This window comes from Etheostoma spectabile, chromosome 9, assembly GCF_008692095.1.
Source record: "Etheostoma spectabile isolate EspeVRDwgs_2016 chromosome 9, UIUC_Espe_1.0, whole genome shotgun sequence".
Classification (NCBI taxonomy): domain Eukaryota; kingdom Metazoa; phylum Chordata; class Actinopteri; order Perciformes; family Percidae; genus Etheostoma; species Etheostoma spectabile.
The window spans coordinates 35025950-35039564 of record NC_045741.1 but is presented as its reverse complement, the minus strand read 5'-3'; the positions used below and the strand labels follow the sequence as shown (position 1 = coordinate 35039564).

General features: G+C 39.4%; 1 protein-coding gene across 3 annotated transcripts in view; it reads left to right on the top strand.

Moving 5' to 3' along the window:
* rxrgb (retinoid X receptor, gamma b) overlaps window positions 1–13615 on the top strand; it is a 32837-nt gene that overhangs the window by 6736 nt on the left and 12486 nt on the right. The window contains exon 1 of one of the 3 annotated variants that reach the window (XM_032526177.1): window positions 3453–3880. The exons of the other annotated variants lie outside the window; for them this stretch is intronic. Within the exon in view, the coding sequence (XP_032382068.1) occupies window positions 3814–3880 (67 nt within the window). The 5' untranslated portion in view covers window positions 3453–3813. Of the gene's footprint in view, window positions 1–3452; window positions 3881–13615 lie in introns of those variants that run through there. 3 annotated transcript variants of the gene reach the window in all.

The window sequence follows — 13615 nt, the reverse complement described above, 5'->3', positions numbered from 1 at the left end:
ATGCAGTGGAGAAAATTTACAGTAGTGGAGCTGAACACATAGCAGAAAAAGGAAATACTTAAAGTACAATCTCAAAATTATACTAAAACAGTTCTTTGGTATATGTACTTAGTTGCTTTCCACCACTGTGTATACTTATACAGGACAACATCCTTTGATGTACACAGACAGAGTGTCACTTCATCATACTTAGGATTTGTTGATATTAACCGATCAATTAATAAGGAAAACAACAGTTTGTTGCAGCCCTATAGCCAAAAATAGTCACAAAACAAGTATGTGATTAGAAAGATAAATATAAATGGGCCTGGTAATGAGGAGCAATTTATGACTCTCGATTTTGTTTGACTCATGAGGCAAAGAGTTTTTCATTGCACGCTGTGCCCCTCAGGAGCAACATGTAACAGTACATTTTGTCTCATTAAACCTCTCCATTGAGAAATATAAACAAGATGCTGAACACCTCACTTGGCTAATTTTAGTGCAATTTTAGTGTACTCCTCTCTACGGTGCCGCTAAAAACTCAAAGCACTGCGATTATGACATAACACAAGCAAATGAAGAAACATCTTCACCAATTTCAAGACATATGCGCATCATTTAGATGAAGCGCTGCATATACGGTAGAGAAGCTTGCAACACAAGGGGACACTTAAAGGTGATGCATACTGCTGGACCATGCTTGTTGTTGCCATCGTTTGTGGCTTATGAAGTTATTGAAGTCTGCTATCCGGGATTGTGATCATATGATTCAAAGATAATCAAGAGAAACGCTAAGTTAACAGCAGATATCGATAATAATATATGTAATCACAATGTTCAAATAAGTTGACGGATAGCTAACCTCAATAACTTCATAAGCCACAAACTGCAACAAAAAATGCTGTATGTCACACTTTTTAGACTGTTCTTCATGCCTCTTAATTGAGAGGTTTAATGAGACATAATGTACTTAGCTGTTACCTGTTGCTGCCATCTTTGCCTGGTCAATCAAACCAACTTCTGCTGAGCCATGAATCGCTCAAAATTTCCTCTCATCAAGAATTGAAGATGTTTCTTAATTTCTTCACAATCACATATTTTAACATATTTTTCTATTCATTTTTGCTTTTCACTAATTTCTTCTTCTACTGCCTTTTTCTACAAATATCCACCCAATCGAGCGTGTTGCCTGATCAAAAGTCACAGCAAGCAACAAGAGGATGTAAATGGAAAACTGTCTCCTCTTGAGATCCGTTTAGCGGGGCAAACTATCTGATTTATCGCTTCTCTGTCACGTCTATACAAGATTTATAATTTGTAGACACAAGTATACACGACAGTGAGGTCAAAATAGCGATTATTAGTCAGATCATTAGTTGCCTATTGTCCTCATCCATCTTCATAGTCAATGATGGATCTATGAATGCTAATTATAGCTCTCAGGGTTAATTTGGCATGTTTTATGTGGGCCATGACACACTATTATAACACAGCATGCATTTAAGAGGGACTGTATTTAGCTTCTCCCTGCGGGATTTGTTACGTCTAAAAGAGAGGCAGCAAGTGTCTCTTCTCCGTCTCCGTCCTCCCTCTTTTTGTGTTGGGCTGCTGAGTCTCCTGCCAGGTAACTGTCACTGAGAGGATCTGGTTACTGGTTGCTCTCCTACAAGCATTGTATAGACATTTGATCCAGCCTCATGCAGGTGCGCTGCACAAGAAAACTCTGTTGAGTCATATATAGTAAAACAGATGCACACATGTTGGGGAAGGCTTATCAAGTTTTTTTGTGCTATCTTTCAATGCAAATGACTGTTTCCAAAGCTTGAAGGGTAGACTAGGGCGAACATTTGATAGGATGGCAGGATAGATTAAAAGGAGCAGCTGCAGACTAAAATCAGTGCCAATTACACATTTATTGGCTAGGGGTATTTCTGGTGATAATGATATGACATACTTCAATGGCCAAGAATGCATGCTGCCTCTGACGTTGTTAAAGGTCCTATGGCCATGAAGGTATCACTTTATGAAATTTTGTAACATTAATCTGAGTTCCCCCTGCCTGGTCACCCAGTGGCTAGAAATGGTGATAGGTGTAAACCGCGCCCTGGGTATCCTGCTTTGCCTTTAAAAAAAATGAAAGCTCAGATGGACCGATCTGGAATCTTGCTCCTTATGAGGTCATAACGGGCAAGGTTACCTCCCCTTTTTCTGATTTGCCCGCCCCGAGAATTTGGCCCGCCCATGAGAGACTTGGCTTTCAAACGAGCAAAGTGGCACTTGGTCAAGCCCCCCCCCCCCTCCTCAAAAGCTACAGACTCAGAAATGGCACATACAAGGGAAAGCTCATTGTCGGACTGGCTCTAGTGGCTGTAATTCTGCACCAAGGCTGAATTTTGGGAATAGACTTCAGATACAGTATTAGGGGACCACAAAGGTCTATACAAAAGCATCCAAAGAGCACCATGTTATGGGACCTTTAAACAAAGTTAACTCCTATTTTTGTGGGCTGATTTAAGTGCTTTTTGCTCCATTTTATTACTATTTGTTAAAGCCTGTTCTGATACACAACGCCTTGAAACAATCGGACTAAAGATTGATTCCATCCCTGCACGGGTTTTGTTGTTTATTTAGGTTCCCTTTGGGTTTGTCATGAATTGTTTCGCTTTGCCTTTAAGGTATATTTTTGGCCTGGGTTTGCATCTGGGTTTTCACTTTGCTGTGTGTTTGCTTGACCATCCACTGAAACAGAAAATTCCTGACTTCCTGGTAAGCTGTAACACTTGTTAAACACACAAACATACTAACAATGTGCACGTAGGCAACTCCATATTCATGCCACAACAGTACAATTAAGCATGCATGATGGCACAGTTATGTCTGGGCATTAAAGGAAACAGAGCCATAATAATTAATAATAATAATGATTAATAAATCATTCAGTTCAATTCTGTTTTGTAATAATATGACGTTTTGAAGTAGGGGTAGGACCTAATAAGCTGTATGCTTACAGCGCCTGCTCCTTCTCAAACTTAACCTATTTAATTTTTGTTTTGGTCTTTGGTAAATTCTGATTGTTTGTGTTTTAAATTTGTGGTTTGAATTTTTTTTGTTTTCTTGTGCAACACTATTGATTGTTTGAGAGGAATAATAAATCAAATCAAAACAATTCAAGCTGTTTTGAGGGAGATAGAAGAGAGAATTCTTTAGCCTCTGGCCACTTCTTGTCACTTTCATTCTCAACACTCACATCCCATTTATACAACCTACACATTAGAAAGCAAGTCTCTGACTCATATTTAGCAAAATGGAAGAAAATGAAAAAATAAATGTCCTTGACACATAAAAACCTCTGCTGGTGACAGGAACATCAGTGTCACAATGTCTCCCCCTCTTCTCCGGTCCTGCTCCTTTTTAAGAGGGAGCACTTGGAAACTTCTGGTTGTACTGTACACTTGGTGTTCACATGACCACCCTCCCTCTCTGTGCCAGACACCCTGTTCAGGCACTATGACAGGTGTCTCTGTACAGAGAGTTTTATCAACGCTGAGAGAGAAAGAGACACGCTTTGAGTGGGCAGTAGAAGAGCTGATTTGTGCAACAGTCACTCAGTAAACAGTTCCTGTGGGATTGATCTCTGGGAAAGGATAATCTGAGTAATCCTATAACCGGTGGCGGTGGACTCAACCTCTTTTGCTCTTCCCCCTCTTGAAAAGTCGTTGATTGGAGTATCCACGTAATTTTTTATTAGTTTGTGACCGAGCCAGCACTCGATTCAGAGTCCTTGTCCTGGGTGAGTGGCGTCCGGCCAGGGCCACACTTTCACCCGAAGGCATGTGGCACCCCATGTCATCACCTGCGACTGGAGGCAGCTCTGGGAGGGAGATAGGTCATGGCCACTGTGAGTAGCTGGGATTTGTTTTGCTTGTGTGTTAGAATGTATCAGAATGTATGTTGCCTGTCTGCATCGCTGTTGCTCTGTGATTTTCCACAGAAGTGGAGTTTGAGCCCTAAAAGCTAAGGTAATGCCTGTAATCCCACTCTTTGAACAAGTTATTTTAAATTAATTTCCCCAGCAGGAGAAACCTGTAACTTTAGCAGTTGTACTTCTTTGTATTTGGGATTTTCCATATGGATTATATAGGATCCTCGCTGTAATGTATTTTTGTAGGGACGGTATCTTTAAGATAAACATTTCGTGATCTTATTGGCCCCCAACAGATCAGGTTGTGTCTTTAAAATCATTGGATCATGTTAACCAATTGTGACAGGTACAAGGCTTTGTTGTTGCTTGTGACTCACTTGAGGTCTCAGAAGTGGTCAGCGGGGATGCCACTCAACTTCAAAGGACGCTTCCAGCTCTCATTGCCGTGTCCTTCACTATCAGTTTTTCTCTCAACACTTGTCCCTTCCTATTAACCCTCACCATCCTATGTTCTCTTTCTGTCTTTCTGCTGTCTGTCACCCTGCATTCTTCCATCAATCTTCACTCTGATGAGTTGTTTTTTTTGCTTTTCCTCCTTCCTGTGATTATAGAGGTGGGGGAGGTGTTGATGTGAGCTCACTTCCACACATGCTGTAGTCGGCTCATTGTGTGTACGTGTATATAATGTAATGTAACATTGCAATTTTCCTTGTGGTATTCCTTAAGTATTATTATTATTATTATTATTATTATTATTAATAATAATAATGTGTAGGTTCTTTTCTCTAGTGTCCTTGAGAGAAGCATGTGATGCTCCTATTTGCAACGGTTGTCTACGCTGAAGATGTTCGTTCATGCTCCAGCTCTGGGCTGATGAATGGATATAAATAATAGTAGACACACTGCACAAAGCTTTTTCTAGCTTCTGATCTGACCTTGTGGATGTACACAATGTCTATATTTTCTGTTTTACACAATGTCTATATTTTCTGTTTTGCTCTCTCCACTGATAGCACAGTGTTTACAGCAGCTGTGATTACAACAATACTTATCATTACTCGATGTTTGAGCTTCAATTGAATCCAAGGAATAATTTGCCAAAACAACTGGGCTAGGGTTTATTAAAAGCTAGAAGATTATACTAGAGGTTTTGCATGTTTTCACACATGTAACATTAAATCTCAAGATTTAAAATTGAAATGTATTAGTACTGGGTTTCTATGTTCTGGACAGACATTAATTTCCGTCTATACCAGTAGGTGAAAATAAACTTTTCAGAGACTCGATACTTGAAAAAGTATAGAATTCAAGAACTATATTATTAGAAAAGAAACCTGCAAGACAAAAATAAAACAAGCAAAAAATGTAATTTTGGTTCTACTTCAAGCTTATTTTGAGTTTCTGTGAGTTAATTTTCACATGGTGGTTGTATATATAAGGTAAGAAATGAATTATAAGTTAAAGGGGTAAAACATGCAAAGCAACTACTCTTTTTAGGACTTTTTTAGCCATGCTAGCATCATAGCTCCAGGTATGGCAATGATGGTCTGTGAGTTGATCTGCTACTAGGTCCAGACTAAAATAGATTGGATGGATTCTGATAACCTTTCCCTTGGAGCCCCATCAAGTCCATTGCTTTATTGGTTAATGACCAAATATTAAAAGGCATAGCTGCACTTTGTATTTAGTGCTAAAGAGCTAATGTTAGCATGCTAACACACTTAACTAAAATAGTGAACATTTTAAATGGTATATCTGCTAAACATCAACACTTTATCATTGTCTTTCAGCCCAGTCTCATGGCAGTTTGTGAAATGGTGAAATTATTATTTAATCAATTGATTTGTGTACAGGGACTTTTTAGTGGTGGTGAGCACAGATTTTCAACTAATGCAGTTCAATGGGAAGCATCTTTTGTGATAACAGTACGATTACAGTAGCGACCAGTATTGAAAATTTGCGTAAGGAAGTTGGTTGGGGTGGTGGATGGGTCAAACAACACAGGACTTTCACCCCGGAGACCGGTGATCGCGTCTCGCGTGTCCTTTCCGCGTTCTTCTTCTCTTAACCACAACCGTCCCGTTGTTGTCGCCTTCTTCTGTGTGTGATGGTTCCTCCTTTGTCTCTGTCCAACATATTTTATTTCCATTTTTTAGACTAAACTTGAGTAACGGAGCTGGTTGATGAATCGGGCTGTCTTTTTAGTATCTGGTCAAAGATCCAGAGGTCAGGTCGACCTGGTCACACTCACTTGGTCACAGCATGTGCTAAGTGGGTTAGTGTGTGTTCTGTATGTGTGTGTCGGTATGCGCATGTGTATGTGTGTGTTAATGGCACATACCTTTCTCGCCATAGCCCTCTGTAGCAATGAGACAATACTTTAGACAATGCTTTGTTTGCATCGGGCCTGTGCACCTGTATGTTTGTTTTCCAGGATTTCTTGGTCAGTGTGTTGTGCATGTACTGTATGTTAGCTCTTGTTGTTTAAGGTCCAAACTTTCCAATCTTTATCTCGTCCCTGTCTCAGCCCGGGCCTCCTCATCGATCCTATGCCTCTGTGTAAAAAGTTTCCCGCTGGCCAGTCTGCGGTGGCACAGCAGCAATGGCCTTCATATGGGAAATACAATATGATGATATATACTTTATGTTTATTTGTTTACCTGACATTTTATGTTGTTTGAAGCAATGTTATAGGGAAACTAGCGAGGGGGGATACAGTAGATGGAAATGAAGGTACAGTATTTCTTTTCTTTTCATGGAAAGTGAGTTCTCTAGAGAGTTCACTCACTTCACTATGACAGAATTAAAGGTCAGATAAGTTTGCCAGCTCAAGTGCTTGTTTTGTCACAGCAGTATCCCTTTTTGGGAAAACATTTTTTCTTTTTATTAATATTTTCAACAAGAGAGGAATGCTATACACAGGATCTGTTCAGCTGATGTTATGGGCCATATTTATTTTGCCATTAAACTCCAAAAAGCCAGTCAGAAAATGGATCAGGTTACCTTGAAGCAGCTTTGGACAGTTTGCTGTTTATGTAACAGTAGAAAATATCTTTTCTCAATAGAGAATATATTATTTGCTCTCACCAATAACTATTTCAGTCTCCTCAATCGCTGCTATGCAGAAAACAAACAGCCGCTTTTCGAAATTATGGATCTAATGTTCTCAGCCAGGAAGAGAGATTAGGCGTGTGTGGTGGTGGGATCATGTGAGCGTTTCAAAGTGGGACACAATGCACAGCCCCATCCACCCATCGTCCCTTCCATCCATTTATCCATCCATTGCTCCCGTCCTTCCTATCTGGCTCCATCCCTGTGTCTGTCCCCTCCTCGGCCTCCCACCTTCTTGACAGCTGGCCCACTGAGCTGCAGATACTTATCCGGGGATAAGAGGATTTACTGACACAATTGATCAGACATCAACCTCATTTAGCACAGAAATGAATGTTCAAAGGGTGGCGATTTTGTCCTAGTGTGTGTGTGTGTTTTTTTCTTTTCTAATGTGAAAGACGACGAGTGTGTGCGCACACTGGGAGTGTGTGTGTATCAGACGAGGGTTCGTGGCTGGCGCTCATGAGCTGGTGTGGCAGCAAAGGGATTTCTTAATTACATGTCCGCTGTATCTAATGAACTCCGTAGGCTAGCCGTCTGATTACTTTAGGATGCGTTCTGCTCTCTGTCATTTGGTCACTGTCAAATAGGGGCATGAGAGCATGCACTCTCGTACACACACACACACACACACGCAGACTCAAAACAGACACATGTATTAAACAGATCAATGCACACGCTGAGGATCTGTCTTTATGGGGGCTAATCTGATAGAAATTTTTGTTGTTGTTCAGAAGTTGATGCCCCCCCCCCCCCCCCCCCCCCCATATAAACTCCCAGTGTTGGTCTGTCTCTCCAGACAGGAGATATTATTAGCTAGTGGGCCATGGGCTTATTGAATTACCACAGTGCTCCATCCAGCCACTACCCAGTAATTAACAGTAAGGGATTTAGAGGGTTTGTGGTCTGTGATGTTTCTTTAAACCTGTTGATCGTCACATCAGTGTGATACATTTGTTGCTTTGGCTGTTCTTGGCTACAAATGTCAGAATACATTGTATTTGACCTACATAAATGATCATTTAAAGCAGGCAGCAGCTGTTTGATGGTGATGATAGTGTGGCACTGGTGCTCTGCGTATACAGGGAAACTGAAATAGTTTACATTGTTTCAGATTGCTCGTTTACGTCGTGATATAAGAAATAATGATTAAGAATTTTCCTTTTAGTGTAGTACAATTTTTCTTTAGTGGATACAATGGAAAAATACTAAGGCGAAGAGGGATAAATGCAGTTTATTGATCAGTTCATTGTGGGACTGCATTTTATTCACTATCGATTCAATTTGTCAATTATTGCTTTGACAATTTTTTCTTTATAAAAAATGCCAGGAAGAGCCTTTGTCAATTTTCCAAAGCTCACGCTCAATTTGCTTGTTTTGTCCGGCCAACAGTCCAAAAGCCACATTTTTTTATTCATCATTCAATCATTACGAACTGATTTAAAAGTACCCTTTTGTCCAGTTCTGTGGGAGACCAGATATATATCATAAATCCAGATTTAAATAAAGTTCCTACACTATTGTCACCAAGACAAATCCTTGTATATATAGTTGTTATAATGGTTTCACATCAGTATAAAACAATAAAATAAATTTAACAAAATCTTACTAACTAGTTTACTCAAAGAACATTATACTCCAAATTTCTACAAAATATCTAGTAAACAAATCAGCCCTTAGTTCAGTCCAGAATCATTAACTGGTTGTACTATAATTAATTCGGACAAACATATCAATGGTGAAAGAAAATTTCATATGCTGAAAAAATAGTATTTTTACATTTACGGCTGTAGAACTTAAGTTATGATGATTAGGGGCCATAATCCATCCCTTATTCAGATTAAACTTTGATGGTCTACTGCTGTTTTAATGGTATTATGTTAGTTGCTGGAGATTCACTTTGTTATGCGTCCCCTCGCTGCTGTCATTTCTGAGAATGATCAGTGTAACTGTTGCAGATACGAACTTTTTTGACCTTGGTTCAGGAGTTTGGCAACAGGCGACCTCCTTTGATGTGCAGCGCCGGTGGTCAAAGGTGCCCTTCACTGCTTTGTCTGTTTGTTTTTCTCTCAAATAGATGCTTGTGTTGCTGCAGCACTGTATAGGTTCAAACAGAGACAACAGGAAGCACTGGAACTAAATCTGAATCTTGTGATATTTCAGGTGTCTATGAACAATCTTCCAGTGCTTGCTAATGTTCCGTCCTCTGCTGTGCAACGTGTGATAGGCATGTACATTCCAGAGGCTTCTTTGTGTAGAGGTGATTTACATAGAATAGAGATGGAACAGCCGGTTGAGTAGGGTCATTCAAGGATAGGCCCCATTGAGCCGCTGTGGGCCGATTTATGCTTCCTCTGCCGAACATGTTGGCCTCCTTCCACACAAACACAAATACACACTCCTTTCACATAGCATGCACAACTTGCTGGCCATTCCCTTTTAGGCATTCCACCAGCTGACTGTACATGTGCTTCTGTGCTGTCCTGTGTACTGCAGCAACAAAGACTCTCAAGTCTGGATAGAATGCAGCCATCTTTGGTTTTGTCTCAAACATGCAGGTTATGTTTTAAGACATTTGCAATGTCATGTTGTAGGGACCTAGCACTTTACCATGACAGAGACTGAATAGGTTTTAAATAGGAACTGCAAGTTATGACTATTATTTCATTATTTAACGGTTGTTTTTTAATTGGTTACAGTAGAAAATGTCAGAAATGTTTGCGGGTCAAATGTTATCTGAGTTTAAGATGACTGGTCATCAACCAACAGTGCAAAATCCAGAGATTTTCAATTAACAATGCTATAAAACATCAAGCAGCCAATCCACACATTTGAAAAGCTGGAACCAAAGAACTAATGAAATATTGTCAATAAATGTTCAACTAATCAATTAATTGGCTAATCACCTTAACTTTAGTTTTTATGTTATTAGTCTGCTAGCAGCAATTGTTGTTCCGGGGGGGGGGACAACTGTAATATTAAGCCTGGACCCCAACTCTGGACCCCCTAACTATACTGTCTTTAAGAGGATCTGTTTCAAAGCTATCATGAAGATACTGGTATCATATCAAACGGGACTGCTTAAGGCATCCATTGGTACAGTGTAGGCACTAAGGCTAAAGGTTAAAGGCTAGTTATGCTATTTTGCTATTCACCTCTAGATATCTAAATAAAAATGGGTTCTATATCCATGAGTCTCCCCTTTACAAACATGCCCACTTAATGCTACTCCAATGCAGTTTTTCTCATGCAGTATAGATGTTTTATTTTTTTTATTAAGGATTGCATAAATTGGGTATATCGGAAAGTTGAGACTGTTCTGGATACAATGAGCCCAATGTTTTTTTTAATGTGTGATGATGTTAGACCCCAAGGTAGCCATTTCATTGAAGTAAATCCATTTTTTGAAACTTGACCTCACTGTATGAAAGGACTTGACCTCGAGGATAATCACAGCTCATGAAACTTTACAACTACAAACTAGAGCCCTAGGGCATTCAGAGGGTGAATGGCTTTTCTGTGTATATTGACAGTAAGTAGTTTCTGAGCAGTTTCCAGAAAAGTAGTGCTCGCCATCCAATTTCCCAAAATAAGAAAACCTTGTGAGATCAATGTTGTTGTCAGACACTTTTAATTACAATCTGAGCCGGTCAGTGTCAAAAACAATCACTTTTAGAAGACAAAAATGGAGGTTGCATAATTGCCCCATTACTCTACACTGCAGCTTTGTTTGCACCTGGCCGGTCACAGCAATCTTCCTACAAATTTGACCAATTTCAGAGACTTTTGGTAACACCAGCCTATTAGACACAAATGCATGGGCTTTTCAACAGTGTTCCTCAAGGTCTTGGTCCCTTCAGGAACTTAAATTGTTGGCTGGAGTGATGATACCCCCGTTACTATGTCTCCTACTCAGCACTTCTAGAATAGAATAGATCTTTTAGGAACCCTGAAGGGAATTTGTCATGCACATAAAGAGAGGGGTCAGTGCACAAACTCTGACACAGTACATGCTGTACAGTCCTCATCCATTACATAAGCTCGTTATTTAGATGAATCTCTCTTCCAAAAAGCTGTGACTACACTCCCGCCATTGTAGAATTTAAAACTAGGTAGTGCTTACGGTCAGTACCATACCGTTTAAAGAGGTTGGTGTATTTTACTACAATATAGCTTGTGTGTCCAGACAGCTCTGTGGGACAGAGGGAGGCCTGCATACATATTTGCCTGCCAGGTTTCACTCATGCAGGGTTGGAGAAAGTGGGTGAAAAAGAGAGCGGGTGGAGGCTATAGTCTCTGCACTAAACAGGAAGTTGCACAACATCTGTTCCTTGGCATACAGAGAGGGAGTGAATGGCCAGCTGTGTGTTTTACAGTGTGTCCTCATGTTTAAAAAGATTGCTGCATCCAGACAGACAATGTGACATTCCTCTCTGTTTCCCAGTTCCTTGAAATTTGAAAGAAACTGTCTTGCATTACTCAAACTTTCCATTTCCTTAAAATAGTCAGCAGAGAAGAAACTAATGTGGGCTTAATCACTGCCAGAGGTTAAGTATCAGAGCAACATTTCAAAACTATTGCAAAGTATTTAGCAAACAGTTCTGTTTAACTTTCAAAATGCCTGCAAACTGAAGTCACAGGCAGATACAGTCCAAACATTATTTGTGCACACAAGCAATTATTTCCCAGAAGTAGACACCAAGAAACACATCTTTGTAAACTTGAGATGTTCCTGTGACAGCCACTGCCTGTGGGCAAGAGGATTTTCTGAGATTTTCCATGAAGTTTATCTCACAGCGTCAAGTGAGATTCTTATTTGTGTATTCCATATAAAAAACAGTTTCAAAGTGGTTATAGAAACAGGAATGACCACATGATAGGATATGTGACATTCAAATAAAGAACCATGGAAATCATAAGAGGTCAAAATCAATTTTCACCCTAATATGTACTCTTCCTGGTATGTCTAGGCGTTACTCATGTCATTATCATAGAAAAATAGTTTTGTTCACCCCAAAAAAATCCTGAACCTGATGATATGAGTATTAGGCAAGCGGTAACAACTTATTTATCTTTACCAGTTAAAACTTAGAAACTGTGAAATGTGGAAAATAAACTTAAACTAGATGTCAAAACTAATGAAATTGGTTATTCTTGATAATATTTAGCACAGGGGTAAGACTTGAAGTCTTAAAGATCCTATATTATGCACATTTTCAGCTTATTGCTTGTATTCTAAAAGTACATTAAAACTGGTTTACATGTTTTACTGTTCAAAAAACACAATGTTTTTCTCATACTGTTTGTCTGATTAATCCTCCTCCTGAAAAAGCCTAGTCTGCTCTGATTGGTCAGCATTTCCGGGTCTTCCGTAAATGTGCTCTCTCAGTCTCTGCACTGTCTTTACAGCCATGGAATGACTGAAATGGCACTATAGTGGCACTTTCTACCGATATCTATATATACATATATAAATTTATTCCGGTTGCCATGAAACATGACACAGTTGTTCCACATGGGCCATTGAGCATATTTGCCTATTTTTGAGTCAATCAGCAATTATATGGCACTGTTTTGATTTTTTACATTAATTAGCCAAATTGCAATGCATAGGAAACCTCCTTTTTCTAACCCCTAGAGCATTAATCCGATCTGCACGAAATCTTTAATGTACACTTAGTTGACCCTCATGACAAAATGTTATCAAAAGAATTTTGATACTTCAAAAAATTTCCAAGTTATAAAGGACCAACTTTGTGAAGGTGGCAATCAAACAAGAAGAGTTGCGATTCTTGGCAACAGTTATTCTGAATCAGAGGAAACTCATCTGTTCCCCGTACTCCGCTGAGGCAGTGGGCAACATTTGAAGTAAATCGCCCCGCCAGTAACTCCGACGTTCTGTGTGGGCCCGTTCAACGCTGCTTGCAGCTTTCATTTTTTTTAATTTTTTTTAATTTGTTTAACCTTTATTTAACCAGGTAGGTCGTTGAGAACAGATTCTCATTTGCAACGGCGACCTGGCCAAGTGTGCAATACCACATACAGTTTCACATTCAATACAATACAAGAATACAGAATACAATAGGCTACATAAAGTACAGTTTTGATATTTTATGGTATTTATATAACACCAAATCTCACATTCACAATATGGGACGTTTAAATAGAATCTCCAACAACATATACTGACAAGTGTAATGATACAGATAAAGATGTGATAACAAATAAATAGAGCTGAGGTTGAAAATTGGTGAAGTGGACCTTTGATTTAAGATTAGATAAGCCTTTATTGATCCCCAGATGAGAGATCATTACACAAAACAAGTTTGTATAAGTCTTCAGACAGCATTCCTTGTAAAGAAACATCACTGAGATTCCATGCAGAGATGGATCACCTCTCTTTCAGATGAAATCTTTAGGCTCGAGCAATTACAAATGGGAACTCGTGCTGCAATTGAATGCGTGTGAGGTTCAATGATCAGAGCAGCTGTGAATCTGTGCTAATATAAAATGGAAGGGGACCGCATTATTGTTGAAAAGTTTATATTTCCTAAAAAATTAAACAGTCATTTTTTTAATGCTTATCAATGATTTATTAAT